Genomic DNA, 24,950 nt, shown 5'->3' on the forward strand with positions numbered 1-24,950 from the left:
TGCTGCTGAAACTATTTTGATAAGAAACTTTATACAAACCCAGATGTTGAATATTGAAATTGGGCCCTGAAACCACCACCCTTTGTTCCTCAACTTAGTATAGTAAATTCAGATATATTTCTCTATGCTGCAAGAATTTGATAATTAATTCAAAACATAAAAAGAAAAGCACACATAGGTTAACATCTTTATTTCCAATCTATAAAGTTATCATGAATAATTACTTTTAGTTTGTCAAACAAAAAAAATATCATGTTGGCTTTTCTATATTCAGTATCTGTACTTGGATGACAGTCACATAACCACATATATATATCTGTATATAACTGTTACTATCAGTGATTAATGTTTCCCTTTTACTTCTTTATCATAATTTTTTATATTAGTTTTATGTAATACTTCAGTAAGCAGATGTTAACAGCTATTTACAAAGGCAAAAATGAGAGAGATGCTTAAATTTTTAATAGCAATCAAGAGGGAGGAAAACTTCAGCTGTGTGAGAATGTTGCACAGCTGGTGTTTGGGATGGAATAGAAACATAGCTTCAAGACACCCTTCTGCATCCACTGATTTAGAAACCAAAGTGACTGCTTGTGTAGGGCAGTTTTAATATGCATTGTCTTGTATTTATGCCTCAATGAGTTGTTATACAAGCCAGGATTTCTAAAGTGCAGCATGTTTCAACATTTTACCCTGATGGTCAGAAGTTGCTCTCTTACCTCATTGAACCAGCTGCTCAAAACCTAAAAAATCTTCCAGATCAGGAGCTCTTCAGTCATGCCCTAAGGACATGATTTATAGTTCCTGTAATTTAAAGACTGTGCTAAACTAGGCTCAAGCAGGACTGAACTTTTCAAATTTTGTTTTAAAAATTTAATTTATTACTCTGGATTTGCACTTAATAAATGCTATAAATACAGGGCTATGTTTAGTTTTTAAACCTGTCACAGTATGCTGTACGAATACAGATTTGTTTGAACATCTTTGACCAAAGCTTCTTCCTTTTTCTCCTTGTGTAAAACATTGATGAACACAAGGTCAGATATGGGGCAACTCGATGGCACACTAGAACCTGTTCTGGCACTACCTTTGCTACTAAAGCACAGCATTCCTTTGTAAATCTTTTTTAAAATGAAATGTGAAGTTCAAATCTTCAGCCAGACTTGGTATCCAAGTTTGTAAGATGTTGGAACTAATTCTATTTAGCTCACTGAACCAAATCTCTGGTTTAAGTCTTTAGTGGCTTTTCATGCTGTTGTTAAATTATAATAAATTGGTCCAGTCTCTTTTGATCTTTTCTGTAACATTATTTTTGCAAGAATCTAAAAACTTTTAGAAACTTTTAAAGTGCTCAGTTAATGGGAGAACAGAAAACTATACCTTTTGTACTTTAACTCACTGGCTTTTTATGACAAAAGTTACAAGAAAAATTCTAAAGTTTGAAACCTGGCATTTATATTCAACACTTAGGTCCTAGGTACATACACACCGATTGATTTTTTAATTGCTTTATATCAATTAATTTTAAAATATTTATTGGGTTTTAAAACAAATTTTTCAGTGAAACAAAGAACATTTACTTGCAACTATTTATTGTGTGTTCTAAAATAAAGGTGCTGTCATCAATGAACCATGTGATTTTCTTGCTAGATGATGGTATCAGAAACTATAATACCATGGCAAATATACCCTAAGTGTAAAATGTAGATTTCTATTTTATCTTTGAATTTGTTTCTTAAATTTTGTGTATATGTAGTCCTCAACAAGAAACACAGATGCTCAAATGTTTCACAAGATTAGATTTCATATGAACTATAAATTAATTGGTTCAAAAAATCAACATCAATAAGCTGCCAAACCTGTCAGGTATTATAATACCTGCTTTATAATGGAATGTAATGGAACAATTTTCTCTTTTGGCTTGGAAACACAGGATGTTTTTTTGGTGTGGTGTAAAAACACCACACTAAAATTGAGAAGGCTTTTATCAACTGTGTGCTTACTGAAATATCAATAAAGATAGCAATATCTGCATAAAACCACTTGAAGAAATTCATATTCTATCAAATTCTCTTGAAGACCTGTTGTATCTTGAATGGTTTTTATTATTATAGCAATTATGGCTTTATCATACAGTTCTTTTGTCCATTTAGAATTGCTTTGTAATGAAATGGAAACTTTCAAAGAAACTGTAGTATTTTACTCTATCCTAAATAAAAATTTTAAATATAAATAAAGAACACAAAAGTACTTAGCAAAATTGGTCTTTCACTTGTCTGTTTTCTCAGTCTAAATATAATAATTTTTTAATGTCTTCTGTTACTCCGTTTTTCATCAGGTTTTACTGGTCAGTTTTGCGAAGCAGATGTCGCTGCCTGCCTGTCACATCCATGTGGCACTTCTAGCATCTGTAAAGACGTATTGGGTGGCTATCTTTGTTTCTGTGCACCTGGTTTTATAGGTGGGTTCAAAGGCGTGTTGTTCAACATGTTTAAGCAAGTCCTAAACCAGAGAAAACAAGGTTATTCAAAGTAGCAACAGATGTAATTCAGCAGTGTGCCTCTGATTAAGGCAAAAGCAACTTTTGCTTCCTGTCAAATAGAAATACTTGCCTGTGTAAGAGTAATCAGCTGTAAAAAATACTGACTACAAGGGACTATTTCCACTCCAATAACTTTTAGTTTATACTATTTTAGACAGGGTGTCTGTCTTACACTGATGTTATTGCAACTCCCAGCCATATGCAAGTTGGCCTTAATTTATCTGCTTTGTGCTTCCTGTAACAATAAGGCTGGGGTAACAAGGGCCTCAACTGCCAAATATACATCCACGATTTGGGGCAGGTTTAACTACTTATACTTAAATCTACCCTCCAAGTCATTGTCATTAGTACAGAGTCTGACTGGATTAAAATTAGTTTGGTTATGTTAGCATACTGTCATGATAATTCCAGATTACAGTGTAAAAAAAAAAAAAAAAAAGAATACCCAGAACCCCCCAAAACAACACCACCACCACCACCCCACCACCCCGTTTTCCAGATACAGATTCAGACCTTTTTTGATCACCTCTGTGATGAAATAATCAAGTGTAGAAGGAATTCCCTGAGTGGCAGGTCAGCTCCGCAGCCCAGATCCATCCTGTCTAACTGCAGGGACTTTGACAGGGCTCCTAAAGCAAGGATAGGATGACTCCTGAATGTGTCTCGATAGTCAGGGAGGAAATAGGAATTCAGATCTTGGGTAGACTCATTATGTAAACTGTTCCTCTATGACCTAATGTAGGCATCCATTTAAATGAAGTCATCTGTAATTTAATAGCTGTAGTATTTGTGTCTATAATATAATTAAATGCTATTTCTTGTTTCTATGGTTGTATTATTTTATTATAATTATTATTATTATCAAAATAAAAAGTAAAATTGTTTGATGTTACTTGTAATAATTCTTGGTGAAATCTTATTTTATTGAAATTTGGTTTAATTCTTATATTCATGTCTACGTAATAGTAGATTTTTACTTTTAATTTATACATTTTCTGTGGCCAAATTAAGCAGAGCTTCTCTGAAACAATCAGGAACTTTTTACCTACCCTTTAGGCATAACTAATAATAAATTTGAGGCCATTCTCATCTGTTTGGATAATTGATATACAAAATACAAAGAAATACTTTCTGAGATTTGTTCTACCTCAAAGGCAAGAAAAAAAATAAAAGGTACATCATTCTCAACTAGAAATCAGCATCTATATTTTTTCCTCTGCATATTTAGAAATATATGGCAGTATCTAACTTTTTGATTATTAGTTTCCAAAAAAAATATTAAAATATTTGGTCATATTGGAAACTTTTCCCAGTATTTGCCATAACGATCTTCACAACAAATCCAAAAATTGATACATGAATGAAAAACAATTTCACAGGAAAAGACTATGATATTTTAATATTCAGTCTTAGAAACCATACTTACACTTTCATGATGTTTCAGGAAAACTCAAGACTTTATTTTCTTTACAAGATTAAAAGATGAAACCTTTTGAGTACATCTGTAAATGAATCTATAAAATTCCCATTAGATCTTTGTTGAACATTGTATATTATATATACCTTTCACTTTTGCCTTTAATTGACAAGAAATTAATTCCCCAAGGACAGTTTATGGCTCATTGGTGTAAGTTCCCCGTACCTAACCTCAGTTATTTCATTTTGTTGTTGCCACTTGTACTGGTAACTTAACAGTGGCTTGTTCCCAATGAACTGAATCTTTCACTTGTTTCCAGGTAATAACTGTGAGATTGAGGTGGATGAGTGTCTTAGTGACCCTTGTCACAATGGAGCTACTTGTTTTGATCATCTGAATGCCTTCAGTTGTGTGTGTCAGGATGGATTTCAAGGTATTAAAAAATCCATAGAACTGTAACTTCACAAATTTAGTTTGAGTCTTACACCAATTTTTTAACATATCAGATGAGATGCATGTATACTTATTTTAGTGTCATCTGAAGTTCTAAGCATTTAAATTCAGCATAAGTGCATCTTGACAAAAGGTATCTACTTTGTTTTCATGACAGCATGGAACTAGGTGTTTTCTGCTGGCTAGTGACTTAGCTGTTGAAAATGCATAAGTGGAGTTTAGTGAAATTTTGCCAATAGCATATACAGTTTTCTGGAAAATTTATAAACAGTTGGCAAATTTAATATAATAGAATCAGAGAGAAAAAACCTTTGTGGGACAGGTTTTGTTTTGGCATATTTGTAAAATTTAAGTGAAAAATGTAATGACTTAGATAAGTGGATGCATTAATTTTTGCAGCTAGTCTTTCCTTTCAGCTCAGATTAGGAATTCAAAGTGCATACATTTTCTTTTTAGTGAATCATTTTTTAAATATGGATTTTTAATCATTGAAATACAAAGGAATCTATAATTCAGATGTCATAGGGCAAAATATTACATTTCTACTGCTAGCTATATTCAGAACAACTATCACTTGCATTTTTATTTATTAAAATTCTTTGCACTTTTCAAAACTCACAGCTGATGTTATTTTTAATTTATTCTTCAAATGATAAAAAATTAGGTTCACTCAGAAATATTAGAAAAAGTATTTTTATGCTTTAGGTAACTATGTTGCTATGTTAGCTACAGTCTAGTGTGGAATAAATTGTGTTCTTGCCTACATCAGATTTTTTTTCCATTTTCTGGGAGTACATCTGTTGCCTTATCATGAACACAAGGACTATTTCCTCTCGTGTAATTGCAATGCAGTCTATTATATTTGCTGTATTTTTTTTTTCTATTTGTCTATATTTATATAATAAGGAAATTGTCTGGTTTAAGCTTTAGGAATCTGTTCAACAACTGTACTTTTAATCTATTGATAAAATTAGTGAATAGTTTAAACATTAAATATATCAATATACTGTCATAGATGCCCAAATTTGAATATAAAAAGATATATTCCACTATGTGAGCTATATTCTGTTAAAGTAAGTCTTGATGTTTAACTATATATTCTGTGCAGTAACTTCTCTCCCCTTTGCCTGGTTGTATATTTTTAGGCACAACTTGTGAAGCAAATACAAATGAATGTTACTCTTCTCCATGTCTTCATAATGCATCATGTGAAGACCTTATTGGTGGCTATGAATGCATTTGTCTACCTGGCTTTACTGGTGAGTTGTATCATAGTAAACCTTGTTTTCCACAGTAAGGTGGTCCACAAAGCATCCATTAAGACATCATGGACTAATTTGCTTGTGTTTCCTTCTCATTTCTCTTTATCTGCCCTGGTATGTTTCATTTGCATTCCAACAAACTGGAACACTGACTCCATCTGTAAACTAAATAGCACAAGATAAATTAGTCTGCATCTAAAAAGGCCTTCAAAGCTTACTTACACAGGGAAGATTAGTTACCATTTAGCAACTCGGAAATAAGTTGTTATGTATTCGTGATAATAAGAATTAAATGGATGCTAACATTATTATGTGTGGCTCTTTATTTGGTTGATTTATATTAGTTTCTCCTCACAAGTTGTTTGACATTCTTGTGGTGAAAATGAATTAGAAATTGGCACCTGATTGTCTCACTAAATGTTCAATCTCTCATCTTTTCCAAGGTGCAAGATGTGAAACAGATATAGATGAGTGTGCTTCATTTCCCTGCAAGAATGGAGCCACCTGCATTGACCAGCCTGGTAATTACTTCTGCCAATGTGTGGCTCCCTTTAAAGGTAATGAACACCAAGGGAGGGGGGGGAAAGCAAACATAATTAACTTTAGAAAGCAATTCTGTCAATTGTCTGAACTCCTTTCACTCTTACTACAGCATTATTAGTCCTTTGTTTTCTCAAGCAAAGCTTTTAAAGTGACCAGGCAATTATGCCTTAGGCTGCAAGTAATTTGAAGTAAACTTTGTTTATACATTTATTAGGAGGTTTATTTATTAATCAAAATGGATACTTTGAAATTAGTTTGTTAACAGAATAAGATTATTTACAAAATGAGAGCCATCTGCTCATCAAGCTGCCATCACAAAGCTTTTCTACACATTTTTCTCTCTAATTTCATTGGTTGTGGCATTCTCTAAATTATTTTTTCATTCTCAGAAAACAATTTATAGTTATCTTGAAATGCATAAAGTGTGTTTGATTATTTCCGTTGATGCTTTTAAAGGAAATACACTTAAAATGCATGCTTTATTGTGATGTTTTTCATAGAAATTGTGGGTGTTTGACTTTAAACATTCACTGCTAAAATAATTCAAAATAACAAATTGTGCAGTGTTCTAGAGCAAATCTAGTTCAAGTGATAGTCTCAATTAAAGGTGCTTGTTGATTTATAAATTAAATATAAGTACATTTTTTCTCCTTCAGTTCAGTATAATGATATATAATTAGGATTCCAGAATACTTTAGAAGGCAACTTTCTTGATTATGTTGAGACAGCAGGGCTTTTCCCCTTCAGGGAATATGGCTGCATTAAATTCATCATTCATGAGAAAAGTGTGAGCTCTAATATTTGTTCTTATTATTTTAGTTAATGGTCAAAAATGTAGTCGGTAATTTTTATTAGTTTTAATTTATGTTCCGCTGAATAAAGTTTAGTATAATAACAAGTAAATGAGTACTGCAGTATCAGAATTGCATCTGCTCAGAAAGATGTGAAATCATTTTCAGTACAAGCTTAGAAACACTTAAGTACTTTTTTCACAAGTACCAGATTCTCAGAAGATTTGATATTCATTTAGATATTTAAGTAAGTGATTTTAAAATTTCAGAAAGTCAACATTTCTGTAGTCCTTCAAGAAGCTAACAGTGACTAATAGTCTCAATGGAAAAGTTAAATAATCCCTGATGGCAAGATTCATAAATGACATCTTAGATCTTCTGAAAACAATATTCTTGGTAGAAGATGTCTAGTATCCATAGCATTCTTGTTAGAAGGAAAAGATTACTCAGCACTTTTCAAGATCAAATTCTTATACTGATGTTACCTAAATTTATGATGGTATAAGAAAAAGCAGAATGAATTTCATGAGAAAACTTTGCCTCAGTCTCATGCCATCTGTTTGTTTAAACTGCTGTAAATGTAGTCTTTGACAGATTCACAGTAAGCCAACATAATGGGTAGTTAAACTAGATTTTCTAATTGTGTGGAAATATTCAAGCTACCGCAATGAATACCTTTGTATGCACTAATTACAGACTACAGAACTGCTTTATTAAGAAAGTAAATACATGATATTGATCATAGAAGTTGTATAGGAATACCTGTTTTATTTTTTTTCAATATATTCACAGATTTTCTTGCTTCTGTTATTCTCAGTGGAAAAGCATAAATGTTATATTATGTATTCTGTCATTTACTTGGAAAGCAATCTGAAGTTGTATTTCCATAATACATTGTAATGGTTTGATTCTCCCATCACAGAGTCTGACTTGAAGGGTATGCACCACTATTAGGAACGTATAATTTACCAGTTGATCAAAATGTGTACAGCAGACCTCTATTGTACAGCACATAGAATTAAGAAAATCAGAGCATGATTCGGACTTTCAGGTGCATGCATACAATAGGTACCCTGTCAGATTAAGCTAGAAATTGATTCTATCTACAGTAAGTGGTTTGCATGTATTCCTCTTTCTTTCTTCCTGATTTCCTTGACTATTCTCATTGGTTTGACAAGGAGACTATGCAAGATTATGACCAGAAAGTTTTGATTTTTCTATTTTCCTCTTCTATTGCCTTCATTTCCTCTTCTTTCAAAAAAGAAAATAGAAAAATCTGCATATTTTTGCTTTTTCCATTTCACTTCTTTTGAGAACAAGTACAGCTACTTCTTATTTTTACATGCTGCAAGTTCTTTGATATCCTACGTACTTCTGTATTTTAACAAACTTTTACATTATTCCTACATGAACATGAAAAGTCATGAGAATTTTCATGAAGTATTATTCTATATTCATACTTTCTTGTATTTTTCTTGTGTGGGGATTTGTTTCTTTTTTAAAAAAACAAGGATTTGTCTACTTTGACAAAATGTTTTGATTCATTTCATTGGCTTCCATAGAATACTGGAAGTCACCCAAAGCTTTTAAGAACTATGATGCTTGGGTAATGGTATAAATCTGGATTCTCCTTCAAATGTCCAACAGTCCAGACTGTGCAAATTAACTGTACAAGCCTGATCTAGTTTTCCTGTAGACACAAACCTTCTTAGAAAATCCAATTTCCATGGTAAGGTCAATGTACGGAGAGCATTGGAGAAGAAGTCAGTCTTCTGACGCTGTTGCTATAACTCTAACAGTGAAAAAACTAATGTATTCCTCTCCATAAGTGTTCCCCTGGCAGAGGATTTCCCCACAGCTAGTGTAGATCACTGGTCTGTCTTCACTGGAATTATTGCCACTGAAATTGCTACCTTTGACTTTTCCCAAACGTTCAGTTGAACAGCTTGAGGGTACTAATAGTGCATCCATGCATAATTCATAAGAAAACTGAAGAAACTTATAAGACTTCCAGATACAAAATAACATTCTTGTCAACTTCTAATAATGCTCTAATTACTAAATATGATAATTGAAGTCTTTTAATCCTATTTCAGCCAAGTTTCTTGTCCTGTGGAGATGAAAATTGCATTTCAATTTTCCAAAATCATATAGCTTTCTTCACCTGTAAACCTCATAAGGTATAACACAATGAACTTAAAAGTCCACATACTTTTATATCACAACTCTTTAGACTTTGGATTGGAGGAAGTTTAAGATTTGATTAAAGAGAAAAATACTTCTATACCAGATTATGTTATTACTGAAGAGATTCCTGTGCAAACCCACACAGAAGTTCTAGAATTTACTGAGCCGAATTGAGCATGCATTGTAACTAAGATCAAATGGAGAAAAAAAATACTAGCATCTAGATTTATATAATATGCTTTTGTCATGTATAATAATTATCTATGTCACAAATAATGTATGTGCTTGTGAATATGTTCTAATTACCCCAATACAACAGTCCACCTTTTAAAGGCCAGTTCTCTGCTTCTGTCTGCTTTCACTGGTGTTCTAGCACTCACTTACATAGCACAAATTAGTATTACACCTCACACTTGAATGCTGAAATGCTACTTACCATGCTGCCACTTACACATACTGTAGCATAATGCTCTATTCATACAAGATTTAACCTAAGTACATACCTGGTACAGTTGCCGCTTCTTTGTTCCAGTGTATTAGTTCCTGTAAATATGCTGCTATTTTAGATAGTCTGACTGATAGTCTTTGGCAGTAATTTATCTATTACAGTGTTAAGCAGGCCTCAGCCCTCATATGAGCTTGATTCCGTTATAGTATCCTAGCTGGGGAGTTATTATAATAACTTTTCTATTATGATATTGATTCTACAATTGTAGCCTTTCTATAATAGAATCACAGTTATTACGGAATTGATATCGAGTGTTTCAGAAGAGAGTAGAGTATGTGAGAAACGTACTGTGAGACTGTATCTCATTTAGGGGTCATAACATTTTCATGAATGCTCTGATGTCTCTGTCAGGAAATACTGTTTTGTTCCATTAAAAATGTGCATACAATTCAAGAACAATGCAATTAGAAAATTTTATAGTTCCTAATGTTATATTTTATCTATAAATATATATGTATTTATATCAATGCTGTTTCTGCCATGTGGAAGCACATTAAATACAGACCTGAAAGTATTTATTTACAGAGAACAATAGGAAGAAGTAGTTGATATTAATCATATTTTGACATAAACATGCACTTTAATTTTCAATGAAAGAAAGACTCCTCATTCTTTTATGCTAAGGAGTAAAAGACTATTTTCCCAAACCTGAGACCTACTATATTTTTCACTCCCGTGCTGGTGTCCATTACAGTTCAGCAAAGTACATTTTTTGTCTCAAGCTATATACTTTGTTATAAGGCTTAAACATACTCATTATATTCTTCACCCACACCAGCAAAATCAGAACTGTCTTTTTGTATTGTTACAGCTTTATTTGCTTTCCTTAGTTATAAGTCTTCGTATAACTTAAAGCTGGAGGAGTACATTGATTTACAGATTTTATCTGGCTCTTGCTCAGTTACTTGAAGGGAAGGGGAAGGATGCCTGCAGTTCAATTGTTCAAATATATCTTAGTAGGAGACAGTATCAAATGCTGATAAACACTGGTTTACTGTTTCTTAGTAAAGCTGGCCCACTTTTGAGCTGATTTAGTATTACATATTTACTTTCAAGGTGCTTCAGCTGAATTATTAGCTATTTCATGCCTATTTAGGTGTATTGTTGTTTTTGGTGTTTTGTAAGAACCTTGAAGTATATTCAAACATTCTGCTAATAGCCAGGTCTGTAGTAATAAATGCAAGTTTACTGTTCATAGCTTTGAAATGCCAACATGTTTTATGTATCATACAGACACATCAATGAAGTTAGTCATAACTGTTAGACACCAGTCCTTGCTGAGCGTGTAGCAGGATTGTCCCTGTATCAGGCCTGCTGCTTTCAGCATTTTTAGCATGCAAAAGGAGAACGATCCCACTACAATTTCTAGACCAACTGATTTTTACAGAAAATAAAGTAGGACTTACAAGGTCACTTTATTCTTACTTGGGATTGAAAGCTAAGAACAGATCTTGCACTCCCACACCAGAACTGGAAATTTGCCCCATTTTTCTGCACTGGTATTTAAGGAAAAGGCAAATCAAACTACTTCACCAACATTTCCATGACCCAAGGACCGAGCCAGTAATTCTGCTATTCCCAAAGAAACATCAGGAAGGAGGAAAGCTTTAAAATGTCCCTTTAAGGTAGAGATCATATATTTGATATGTGACAGCCATGTAAGAGCTGAGATTAATTTTTTTTCTTAAAAAAAAAAAGGTTGTTAAATAACTTGTATTTAATAATTGGAGCAAAGAAATTTATTGTTCGCTCCAAATTATTACATGATTCATTTAAAACAATGCACTGTATGTGTTTGGTCTAGATGTTGCTAATAGGTATGACCTTTTTAATCAAAAATATGTAATTATAGAGGAAATTTGAAATTCAGTTCTGAGAAAACGTCTACTTATTTGTTGCAGCCTTAATGACACATGTCTCCAAATGTGTTCCAATTAAGATTAAAGCAAAAATGGTAATTGTCCATTAAACATGTTGTGAAAGAAAGTAAACTAGTGAGAAAGGCAACTCAGCAGAAAAAAAAATGCTTAAGTCTGTTGAAAAGCAAGAGTAATAATGAAGTTTTCAGCATAGGACTCTCTATTATGGGAACAGTTAATTACAAAACAGATAATAAGTAAGAAATGTAAGTGCTCATGAAAGCAAAAAATTAGAGTAGAGATAATGGAGCAATTACTTTTTCAGTGCTCATAGGCTAAATCTCAGTCATTCCTGTGCCAAGACCCATGAAAAAAAGGCAGTTTTGCATGACCTGTGGCTCTTCCTAGGATATCTCTGTGTTAGACCATAAAAGAATATCCCCTGTTCAATATCAGTTTATATCTGGTTTTGCCACTGTCTTGACACTGAACAGCCAAATAAAATTTTGTTTAGGGGAAAAATGAAACTGGTGCATAGAGCTATGAAGGGCACTTTGCATCACACAGGGGCTTTTTCGTGGGCAGAGGAGCAACGTGGCCATGTTTGTGCTATATTACCTATAAAATATGCATTGCCTCTAAGCAATAAAGAAATTTGGTCTAAAAGGCTATGCATTGCTTAAGTGGGAATCAGTATGAACCGGGACTTGCCGTTGGCTTACACATGAAGTCCCTGCAGAACCTTGGAAATTTTTTTTGGTATTTCTACTAATTTTTCTATTGTTTCTAAAAGTTGTCATCTAGATACATACATTCAGGTGTTTCTGCCTCCAAAAATGAAATAATTCAGAGAGCGAGTGTTTTGCTCAGCCTTTTCTAGTGTCAGTTTAGACACTTTTAGGTAGAATAGATACCCACAAGTGTCTGGGAGATATGACAAAATCTGTAAGAGACCTATGGCCTTCCAGAACAGCACTAAGAACACAAAGGCATCTCTAAAAGCCCCAGTTGCTTAATTGTCTATACAAATTCAGTGAGGTATGTGTTGCAGTTTCACCTCTGCTTTCCATTTACACCTTGGAACACACTTTGATCCACAAGAAAACTTTTATAAGCCTTTACAGCCCTGAGTACTCTGGGAATACTATGTGTGTAAATCTGATAAAAAAGCAGATAAGGGGGTTGAATTTCATTAGTCATTCTGTGAGAATGGTGTACAAGAACCTTGGTTGCCAGGAAGAGATTTAAGTTATGTAGATGATACAAGGTATATTCATTTCAAATGAGAATCTGTATGTATCTGGCCATTAATTTTACAGAAACTATGTGCAAACGACAATTTTTCAAATACTTAAAACAAGATTTATGTTTTCCTTGGTTGCCCCATAAATCATGAGGGCATTGCTGTTGCTCAAAGTAAGTTTACCAAATTTTAGGAGGGGTTTGGGCTGCTGAAAAAATATGTTAGCAGCTTTATTTTTCTACATGGTAGGCCTATTTATGGTGTAGGGTCATCTGCCAATACACAAATAAAAGTAATAAAATAATTATCCTGGTATCAGCTGCTACAAATAATGCCTGGCCAACCTGTCAGTTTTTCAGAAAATGAAAACAGGATCTCAAAACACAGAAGGGTTTGGCCACCTGAACTGAACATGACCATTACTATACCTGAAAATGAAACCCACAGGTCCTAGGCCATGAGAAAAAAATTATTTTGATACCAGCTTTCTATAATTCTTACACATATATTAGTAATTTCATTTGAATTCTGATGCAATAAGCAAAGATAAGATAAAAGAATTAAAAGAAAAACATTCTCATATATTCCATTAGTGTAATAAACTTGTGGTAATTGTTTTTCTTAGTAACTTTCTTTTTTATTTTCTGAGAAAGAATGACGCATGCTTTTATGTGGAAATGTGAAAAACAGATGTGGATACAAACATAATCTCATTGTTTGGTAGTCATAAACTTATATATTTAAAATGAAAAAACAAAATTCACCTAAATAATATATTCAACTTCTGGTTTTGTCTGTTTTTACAGAAATTTATACAGGTATGGAGCAATAATACATGCATCTCTGTGTGATTTTCATCTTAAAGTTTGTGATGTGGTTCTAAGTCATGCTTTATCCCAGCATTGTTGCATGATCTGCATTATCATATACAATTAAGGAAATGTTTTTTTACTTGAAAAGGGCTAAGTATTGCTTTTCAAACAGCCTTCCTTTTAAAATCAAACAAAATTATTGATGCTCAATTAGTATGGATTTCATAGAAAAATGCCTTTTCACAGGTTATATATAGAATCACAAAGCAATTCCTTTCATGGAAAGCAGAATTTGCATTGCAAAGAAAAGACTAGATTTCCTATAAATTGGAACTGAAAAAAAAGACTTGTTATATTTTTCAACTCTAGAGGAATACTTCGCTTAATTTCAAGTAATATCAACATGTGCATGTTTCTGAAGGTATTTTTTCTTCCTATCCACTTTCACGGTACTTCTGGGTTTTTTATTTGCATTTACTAGCCTTTAAACTTCTCAGAGCTGGAGGCATTTTGCTTTCTTATGCCACAAAGTAGATCAAGCTAAGTAGCCAGTTTATAAAATAATGGCAATCTTAGAGGTACATATAAACTTTTCACAGTTATAGAAAATGACAAATTTGAACTTTGAATAGAGACAATTTCACATTTAACATTAAGATGTTTAAACTTCACAGTTGCAGCCATCTCAAATTTTAGGCATCTAACTTATTGCTCATGATGCTGGGATTATACAATAAATTTATGAAAGCCTTTGGGGGTGGGAGGCATTGAGCTGTATAAAGTTGATGAAAAACAAACCAGAGGTTTCTCTGAAGTGATCAAATATTTTTTTTAAATTGCAACTACTGTATCCACTAGTTTCAAAAGAACAGTTCTGGGAAAACCAGAAAGTTGCATATAGGTTGGGGGCAGGGATTGGGGGTGGTGGTGGTGGGGTGGGGTGTGTTTTTATTTATTTTATATAGCCTTATTGTGCCTTTGTACATCGGTTTATCTCCCATAACTAAACACATTTTTACTTTTTTTGAATGGTATTCAATTTACATAATTTACCTTGAAGAACAGTGTTGATTCACTTTAATGTTAGAAGTGCCTTTTAGCTCTGCTGTCAAAAGGTGAGCTACAGAAAGACTGAAACTTAATGATGTTGCAGTGATGTTTTGAAGATAAAGGAATAAAACTAAAACCAGAAAGTATATAGGAAGACAAATTTATCATGGAAGATTCATATAAGTAATTAGCTTTTACTTCATATATGAAATTAGTTTAATGTCATTTTGAAAAAATGGTCTCTGTGTTCTGACCCTAAGCATATAAAATAAATAATTTAAATTTAAATAAAAACATTCCTGAGTTAATATGAACTTCTGAAAATTTTCATGTATTCATGCAAGGCATATAAAATTAGTCTGTTGTAGATTTTCTCTCTATCCTTTCCTTGCTGGCATTCTTTAAGCTAGTGTAATTTTCTCATGATTGACTTCATGTGATATACATTCTGTTTCATTAAAATTAGAACAATGGTGAATCGACTGTAAGTAAGGTTACTGAAATCTAATGATACCAGCGTCATATGGTTACTGGAGCTGGATCCCAATAAAATCAAATACATTTTAAAAATTATCTTTTATGTTATCTAAAGATCACATACAAAGATCAGACCAGCATCACAGTTCCCATCAGAGCAGCTAGCAGAACTTGGACTGTGACACTCACTTTGCAACCTCACTGTGCACCTGATTCCTCTGACCCCAGTCTGGTGTCCAAGGTGCTGCTATCGGGTTGGTTCTTCCTCTCTTGTCCAAAACCTCCACATGGACCACTTGGCAACGATAGCACTTGGTCTGTCTTGAGAGCTTTGTGTCCTCATGAGCACATATTAAATACCAGTGCCAGACTACTTGGTATTATTTAGGAAATTGTCATCCAAATGACACACTTCTTGTTCTAGTACGAGCCATAGATAGTTTATTTTCACCATATTATCATAATCATGCCAGGATTTTGCAATAAGATATATTTTGTCATTGATTCAGTCCTTACTTTTACAGCAAAACACTGACTTTGAAAGATGTTGTCAGATTTAATTCCTTAAAATGTTAGTAACAAATGGCTTTTTTATTAACTTATTTTCCAAAAAGAGTAACAATATTGAAGAGATGCCATTTCTGATTATAAAATAATTCTGTACTACACATCAAAACATTTAACATACACATTTATGCTGAGCAAATAAAACAAATAAACGTCAATAGTTTTGCATAAAGAAATGAAAATTTATCTCAGGTAATTAATTTACTTTCTATGTCATTTTTATAAATTATGCTTTTGACTTTTAATAATAGCCTTAACAGAACAATCTTCTTTAGAAAAAAAAAAAAAAAAGTATGTATTTTCAGTGTTTATATAAGATATTTAGATTCTACTGTAGAGGTATTATAAGCAAATACAGTAGAAAAGATAATTCATTAATATTAGGAGAATAACATTTCTAAATATGTAATCTGCTTCTCATTCCTAAACAAATAAAAAGAAGACTTTCCAAATAAATTATTATTTGGTATGTATTGTATGCTAATAGAGAAGCATAGTACATGCAATGAATATATGCTTCTATATATAGAGAGAAAGAAGTATATTTAATCCAATATATTGTGCAAGTGAAAAGAAAATAGTCCTTCAACTGAGTGTGCAATTTAACCATTTGTGCATATTCTTTTGAGGGTTGTTCAGATTTATTCTAATAGAGAGCCCTTTAATTGTCTAGTAAAGTCAAGACAATCTAGTCTTGTAATCAATAAAATATAGCCAAGAATTAAACAGGCAAAAAGTTTAAACTCATCTAATGAAAATAAGCACAGTTGGAAAGACGTGTTGAACTTATTAATTCATTAATGAACATCCGTGTTTCATTCTTTCACATGCGATATTGGGCATACTTTCTGTTACTTCTTGTCAGCTAACTACATTTTGTGAACCGTTTTATTCTGTGATGGCCAGTTTAAAAGTCCTGATATGTCAGTGGGAGAAGACAGTTTTTAAACTGTTTTCCTGCACAGCATTCCTCTCTGTCAAAAATCACAGAGTTACTATTTCGGAAACTTACCAGATCAAGTGACAACTTTCCTATATTAAGTAAAAAATAGATGCAGTCATACTAATCAGCTACATTTAAACATTTAGTATTTATAGATCTGCACAAAAATTATCTAACAAATATTTTACAAGAGAAAATGCAGAAGACATGAATTCTGAATTCTGATTAATCTACTTTATTAAAGAAATTTTTCACCTATAACTTGTTTGCAGATTGATTTACCCAAATAGCTTTAATCATACATTTACAACTGTAAAAAAACACTGATATGATAGCAACAGCAGCAGTGCATTCATTGTATTAACATGTAACCACCATTGCCTATTACTATCCAACCTTAATATTTGTGTGGATATACATTTTTCAAAAACATTCTGCTGTAAATCAGCCAACTTTCTTTTGTTTCCTTGCTACTTATATTGATGAACATTAATAATCAATTATTTAATAATGAATTATTTTCAGAATTATATTAAAATAATATAAACAGTTGTGAACCTCTAAGTGAGGAAATTGTCTTTAAATTATTAATTCTCAACACTTATGGTTAATAATTAATAGATTCAGGGAAAGTGACTGAGTAGGTGGGAGACAGTCTTATTATTTTCTTGTCTTTATGTTTTCCCAATCTTCCAGTGTGAATATGAATGAAATTTCTGCCAGTAGCAGCAAAAGATTTTTCATGCAGTGATATGCAGAAAAGCTGGGAGGGAGGAAAAAGAGGCTTAATTTCTAATTAAAGAGTGGTGAAGGTTGATTGAAAGAAGGCATTGAAAAAACTTCAGAATACTACTAGAAATTAATATTATAACCACATGTTTTGGCCTTGTTTGTTAAATAGGATTGTTAACCAGATCATCAACTTTATGACCAGATTTTTATTTACCATTCTTTGTAAATGTGAGGATAATGCAAATTTATTTTTTTTTTTGCTTTGTGCTGTTTCGCTTTACTGTAGCTAAAACAAAAGAAGTAATTTATGTTTCCCCTAATTCCTTAAAGAGGGGGAAGAAGTCTGTCAGGGAACAATTTTGGTGTAATTTCCAATCAGTACAAACTTCACTGAAATTCATACTCTTCTGGGGAGTTACCTTGAGTAAGAATCTGAAGAAGCAGTATAAACCCATGCTCCTGCTGGCAGAACAGCATAGGAGGAAGGTGCATGAGCTCCTTATCAGCTAGACATGCATACTGGTTGAGTTGCCATGCTGCCAGGGGAAGGAGCTGCAGGTGAAGAACAGGCTACACAACATCAGTGATGACAAAATGGAAGATGAAGAGTTTTTTCTTAGAGACCCTGAAGGGACAAAACCCTGATACCCACAAGAGCAGGACCAGACAAGGGGGAAAGGATAGGTAGAGGACACAGTGAGGCACAGAGGGACAGACTATACAACACTGGAGGCTGGAAGATGACTACTTCTGACAACTTGAAGGAGACTTTCTCTTCACCTACAGAGGTTCACTTATGGAATAAGTATTAAGTTGTAACAACAGGTGACAAAAAGTCGGTTTCATTTGGATGGTCACGTTAGTTTTCTGAGTCTGATGCATACACACTCACCAGTACCACTAAAATGAAGCAATGGTTGAAAACAGGTAAAAGACTTCCTTCTCTGAAGGGAAGTGCCACCCATCTCTTGACCAGATCTAATGTCTGAGAAGGTTTATTTGTATATCAGAGGGCTAGATTCAGGATGCAGAAAAGAAATTGCCAAGGCTTTATCTGATGCTCAGATATCTTCCTTTTGCTGCTTGTCCATGCAGGCACCAATGATGCTGGCAACAGAGACCCTGAGCATATCAGAAGTGACTAGTGGACTCTGGCAGCAAAGGTGAAGGTGGGGGGTGGCAGGCAGCCAGAGTTTTCCACAGGACTGCTGGTAGGAATAGAAACATCCTGGGTGTTAATATCTGATTAGTGGTACAGACAAGACTTCATCTTTATTACCATGGGCCCTCTTTGAGCAATGAGGTCTGATGGGGAAAGATGGAATCAGTCTAAAAAAAGAATGGAAAGCATCTTTGCCAACAGGATTGCTAACTCTGTGAAGATAGTTTTAAACTACATTAATTGGGGAATGCAGAGAAAAAACTAAAAGAAAGTGGAATTACATGGAGCTGGAAAGAATTGCCTGTTGGAAAACATGATCAGGGAAGCCATCACACTTCCTTGAGTACAACTGTGGGGCCCATCTTAAGTGCCTGCACATAACGTACACAGCATAAGCAAGACAGAATGTGTAAGAAGTCTATGTGTTTTCTCAGAACTACAGCCTCCTATCAGAAGAACGACACACCAAGTGAGATAGCTCGCGTTCCTGGCATACTGCAATGGATGGATGCAAGCTCTCTGGAAATATAGGCAGGGGAGATGAGGAGGCTGGGCTGAACTTCATGCAAAACAGTGTCTTGAATGTGTGGAGCTTTGCTATGGAATGGGTGATGGCGATGCACTGCTCAAGTGAATGGGGGCAGGATGAAAAGGGAACCATTTAAAGAAATATTGTGGCAGGTGTCTGCTACAAACAGCTTGATACAGAAAAGTTTATGAAGTGTCTTTAGGAAACTGGAAAAAGACTCATGAACACAGGCCTTGGTTCTCATTGAGGTATTACCATCCTGACTTTTGCTGGGAAAACAACATGGAAAGATACAAGTAATCCAGGAGATTTTGGTGTCATGTTTAGTACAGATTTTTGAAAAAATAGTGAGGTGAGACAACTAAAGGAGGTACTTGTCTGGATTCTCTATTAGTGAATAAGCAAGGGGTGGTTTGAGATGTAAAGGTCAAAACCAGCTTTGATGACAATGGCAGCGAGATGACGGAGTTTAAAATACTTAGAGAAATTAAGAATTCAAGTAGCAGAATAAGTCAGGACTTCAGTGAGCTGGCTTCGGTTTGCTCAGGGATCTGCTTGGCAAACTCCCATTAGACTGCACTGAAAGGAAAACTGATTTATCTCAGGCCCACTGACTTATCTTGAAGGAGAGTTTCCTCAAAGCACAGTTCTTTCCAGTGTGCAGAGACCCAAGCAGATGTGGCAGAAAAATGGACAAATGGAGAACTGTATGAGATTAAAGAGTAAAGGAAGTGCACAGAAGGTAGATGCAATGGTGAGCTAGCTATCCAGAAGGCACCCAGTCACAGAGGAACAGAATTAGGAAAGATCAAGGGCAACTGGAGCTAAAACTATTAAGGCAACTGAAGGGCAGCAAGAAAGATTTCTATAGGTCTACCAGTAACAAAGAAAGATGGAGAAAAATGAGATCACATTGGTGAACTGACAAAGCATGTGGAAAAGTCTGAGATTCTCAATGTCTCTTTCATGCTGGTTTTTTTCACCAGTGGTGAAGCTGGGCTTGTTCAGCCTGGAGAAGTGAGTTTCAGAGAGACCTAACAGCAGCCTGATGCTTATTTAGCATGAGACAATAGAGAAGACAGATTAAGGTTCATTTTCTCTGAGCACACAGTGGAAGGCATCTATCCAAGCGTTCATTAAAAGAACTCACAAGCCTTATAATCACATTGGATTTGAGGTGACAAACATGTCAATATGTGTTAAAATTTATGAAAGCAACAAAAGAACCTAAACGTGCAGGTTACCCCTATACCTTCCTCTCTGAATCTGTTCAAACTTAACCTTTTACATTTTAAATATTTCCCAAAATCTCTGAAATTGTTTGAGATAGTAAGAATCATCATCAGCTGAAGCTTGAATCAAATTATAAATTATAAATTTCTGAATAAGAAAATTACATTTTTATCCATAGTTCTCTGAAAATCAGTGGGTTTTGGAGGAACTGAGACCAGACAAAAGTTGTTCAGTTACAATTTGGTCAATTATATGATTTTCTACACACAGTGTAGAAAGAAAATCCAGAAGCAACCCAGTATGTTATTGAATCAGCAGAGCAAAATGTTTGAAATAAAAATCATACATAGAAGACAGGGGTCTGGGAGTATATTGAGCATTTTAAAAATAAAGGTAATCCTTTTCTGAAATATATAGTTAATTCATGACACTTTGCCACAAGATACTGAGATTAAAAGCTTAAAAATCATTAACATTCCTATGACAGAACTGTGCACAGTCCTATTTATACTGCAGAAATATTTGTAAATAATTTAAACCTCTGGCCTACAGGACGTATTGCGTCTTTAGTTTCCAATTGTTCATGAAAACTCTGTTATACTCTCATCCAAAAATTGTAGTATCTATCATTGAAGACGAATATTAAAGTAGGGGAAAACTGATACGCTGTGGCAGGACTTTTTCTTTATCTACCAGAAATATATTCCCCCCCAAACACTTGGCGTGTAAGAGGATGGGCAAATCTGTTCTTCTATCAGCGCAGAAAAAAACCAAGTACTGCATTACTGGATCATCTGACAGTTCCACTTACACTGTGAGTCGTGTTAAGCCTATTTGTGTGGGTGTGAACTTCACATTAGGTCCCAGTAGGGTTGTCACCCATGTCAAGCTGTTGTGATAGAAAGATAAAAACTTCAGGGTAAAATCTCAGTATGCCATATGGTTGCTTTGCTATGCAATTTCATGAATTCCAGATCTGAGAGTGTCGGCTGCCTATGGCAGGATTATCCTGTACCAGAGAGATCACTGGGGACATAAAGACAGGGAACAACTTGTGCCATTATTTTTCTCCTATGTCAGCATGAAAGTGGGGTCAAAGAGTTGTTGGGTTTTTTTCACCTCAGTTCTGTTCCTTCTTGTTGTTTTTGCTATTAGGCATCTTCAGAATTCAGCCGTCAGATGATTGTCTTATAGTAAGGAGTCAGCTCATCTAAAATCCTGCTGGCATTTTGGCCAGTGTGTGTTTCATTATTACAAAGAAGGTCTGCTCATAGCTAGTGTGATACTATGTGAATAACAGTAAAGCAAAAGCAGCTAATGTGGCATAGGCCAATAAAATTTTGTCTATAATGACAATACAAGCAAAGGAGGAGATACGTGGGTTCAGCTGCCAGCAGCCAGTACTAAGGGTATAATAACTCTGTGCCTGACCATGCTCTTTTATAGCAGAGTCGAAATAATTTTACTGACAACGTATCTCAGTAAATATGAAAGTACATTTCCCAAGTTAAAGTTAATAACATTCAGTCTCATGGACACCCTAGTACTGAGGTTATCCAATGAGTGTTTTTTGCTCTTTCACCATATCCTACACATTTAAGGAATTTTAAGCTTTCAAACAAGTCACACAACAGCACTGAGTGGCACTGTAGCTTGATCTCAATCATGACGCTGTAGTTAAAGTCTTGCTTTTCTCAAACTGCAATAAAATATTCAATATATTCCTTTAGAATAAGTTAACCACCTAACTGATTCAGTTTCCCCACAGTCATATGCAAAAACCCAGTATGAATTGCCAGTTCTGTTAGTTAGCAACTGGTCTACAAACCTAAAACTGCCATATGCCTTAGGTGACTTGTAACACTGGTTGATTCTTTGTCAGGAATTGTTGTCTGAAATTTTGAGCCTGAAAAGAAGTTGAAAATTCTCAGTACTACTATCCTTCTCACAAGCATGGCTTACCTCGTGTACCAGGTGCAGGCACCCAGCGCGGCGGGGGCTGCAGGGCCCTGTGAGGGGCAGCCGGGGCTGACCTGGGCTGCACACAGCCGGTTCCAGCCGGCTCCAGCTGGGTGGTGGGGCCTCGGGGAAAACCTCTGTAAGAAAGGGAAAAACGCTGCACAGGCAGTGAGTGAGGGAAAAAGTGTGAGAAACAGCCCTGTGAGCACTGAGGTGAGAGAGGGATGAGGAGGAGTTGGTGCTTCAGGGGCCAGAGCAGGGATTCCTCTCTGGAGAAGGCTGTGGTGGAGCAGGCCTCTGCCAGGAACTGTGGCCCATGGGGTGTCCACACGGGAGCAGGGGAAAAGTGTGAGGAGGACAGAAAGGCAGAGGGGAGCTCTTATGGACTGATCACACCCCCCATTCCCCATCCCCTGTGCTGCTCAGGGGCAGGGAGGAGGTAGAGTCGTCTGGAGTGAAGTTGATCCTGGGAAGAAAAGGGGGATGGAGGAAGCTGGTTTTAGTTTTGTGTTTGTTCCTCATCATCCTATTCTATTTTTAATTGGCAATTAATTCAATCAGTTTTCTATGAGTCTGTTCTGCCTGTGACAGTAACTGGTAAGTGATGTCCCTATGTTTATCTTAACCCACAAGGTTTTCTATTTTGTTTTCTTCACTCACTCTGCTGAGGGGGAGTAAGAGAGCATCTGGGTGGGCATCTGGTAGCCAGCCACGGTCAACCCACCACAACATAACTGTATGGATTTGATTTTCCACATGACTACCCCGGTGCTTTATGTGGTAGTGTCACGTTGCCCATCACTGGATTAAGGTTACAGCCTGTGTAAGGGAAAGGGAGGCTGCTGGGGCAAGGAGAAGCTGCTCCAGGAAGGAATGGCTTGGCAGCCAGAGCTGGGGCAAGGGCATTGGGGAAGTGAGCAGAGGGCCTGGAGTACTGCAGACCCCCGACAGCTCTACCAGAAAGCCTAGCACAGACGCAGCCCAGCCTCAGCAGTCACAGAAGGGCAAATGGGCTTCAAAGTGGCTCAGAGGGGCTTGCGCAGTTTGTTGTAGCCCCAAAAACCACCGAGCTCTGTCTGAAAGAACAACCTTGCCTTCAGCAACACTGAGGGAAAAGGCAGGCAGCTTTACAAACCCAAACCCTTTTGATCTCTTTTCTCTCTGCCCTCATGTGTGTAAGGGCCCTTTCTGAGAAAAGGCTTTGTTCATTGTCTGGGTGCCAGGTTGCAGAGTGATTATGCCTTAAAACGTAGTGAAGAAACAACTGACACTAAATGCGGCTCTCTGAGCTTACGTGCAAATCTATTCTGTGCTCACCTGTCTGCAATGAGGGGCTGCCCAAAGCCTCCCACAGCTTAATCCTGATGTGGGAAGAAGAGATGCTGTCAGATGAGCTTGGAAAGAGTAAACAGCTTGGTGGAGTGTGAACTGGCTGCGAAGGTGCTTTGCTGTATGTAGGCATATTCCAGGGCAGAACTTGGGTAGATAAGCAATTGTATATAACCAGCACTGATGCATGCAATAAAGGATCTCACCTGGGGTCCGTGCCTTCATGTGCCACATTCATCATTTTGAGTTTTGCTACTAGAAAACATGAATTAGTATTGCTTAGGATCTAATAAACTAAGGCTCTCTTTAAAGGGACATTTAATATTTTTGATCTATTTCTTGCAAATTAAAGATTTAGATGAAGGCATCTGTGACCCAAGATCAACATCACACAGTTCCTTGATTAGCCCAGATAAACATACATAATCTGTGATATACTGGAGTGTTTGTTGGAAAGAGTAGAAAGTGACTGTGTGAGATTTTCTATTGTACAGAAATTATATAAATGATGGAGACAATCATTATCAAACACATACATAATTTCAGTAAAATAACATGTTGCAAAATAACAAATTGCAAGCGGGATAATTACACAAGGTTACTTGCATTTAATTCATTTTCAGGATTGTGGGTTAATGTATAAACAATACATATGGTGCTGTGACAACAGAATATCAGGAAGATATAATAGGAAGCTTCAAAATTTTCATTAATTATTTTCAAATCTACTTTTTGAGCCATTTTAGAGGACAAGACTAAACAGAAAAAACAAAATATATTAATATACCTGTTATGATTTTAAAATGCAATGTCATATAAACAAAACAGATAACATTGTCTTTTTTTTTCTTTGTAATTCTACAGCACAAATAAATATTTCTGCATGATAATATACATATATGTACCTCTGAGACCCTCCAACTCAGTTTTAACCAAGGATATAAAGAAAATACAGCTCATAATAGGCAGCAGCTGCAGGGACATGTTCATTAGTTAAACACTGACAGCTTTGCCATTTTCCTTTTCAGGTTTGAACTGTGAGTTTAGGCCTTGTGAGGCCAGCAATCCCTGTGAGAATGGAGCTGTGTGCATAGAAGAAATGAACTTGGATGTTTTTCCCCTTGGATTCCAGTGCCAGTGTATGAAGGGCTTTGCAGGTCCACGTTGTGAGATCAATGTCAATGAGTGCAGTTCTAACCCTTGCCTCCATGGATACTGCTATGACAGTGAGTTCAGACTGGTTACTCACTTTAATGTAGAGTAGTCTTTCTGTTGAAGCATCTGTAGTTACTGAGCTGCTCCGGGGAGAAGAGTGGATAATTTACTGAAATTTAGCTTGTCTGAAGCTCCAG

The 24,950-nt window shown here is 35.3% G+C and overlaps 1 protein-coding gene across 5 annotated transcripts in view; it reads left to right on the forward strand.

Moving 5' to 3' along the window:
- The window catches only part of EYS (eyes shut homolog), a 1,034,174-nt gene that overhangs the window by 423,091 nt on the left and 586,133 nt on the right, over positions 1 to 24,950 (forward strand). For all 5 annotated transcript variants that reach the window (XM_080388797.1, XM_080388796.1, XM_080388798.1 and 2 more), the window contains 5 exons: positions 2,339 to 2,461; positions 4,279 to 4,392; positions 5,558 to 5,671; positions 6,118 to 6,231; positions 24,627 to 24,824. In XM_080388797.1, the coding sequence (XP_080244923.1) occupies positions 2,339 to 2,461; positions 4,279 to 4,392; positions 5,558 to 5,671; positions 6,118 to 6,231; positions 24,627 to 24,824 (663 nt within the window). The remainder of the gene's footprint in view (positions 1 to 2,338; positions 2,462 to 4,278; positions 4,393 to 5,557; positions 5,672 to 6,117; positions 6,232 to 24,626; positions 24,825 to 24,950) is intronic.

This window comes from Falco punctatus (genome assembly GCF_963210335.1).
Source record: "Falco punctatus genome assembly, chromosome: 5".
NCBI lineage: Eukaryota > Metazoa > Chordata > Aves > Falconiformes > Falconidae > Falco > Falco punctatus.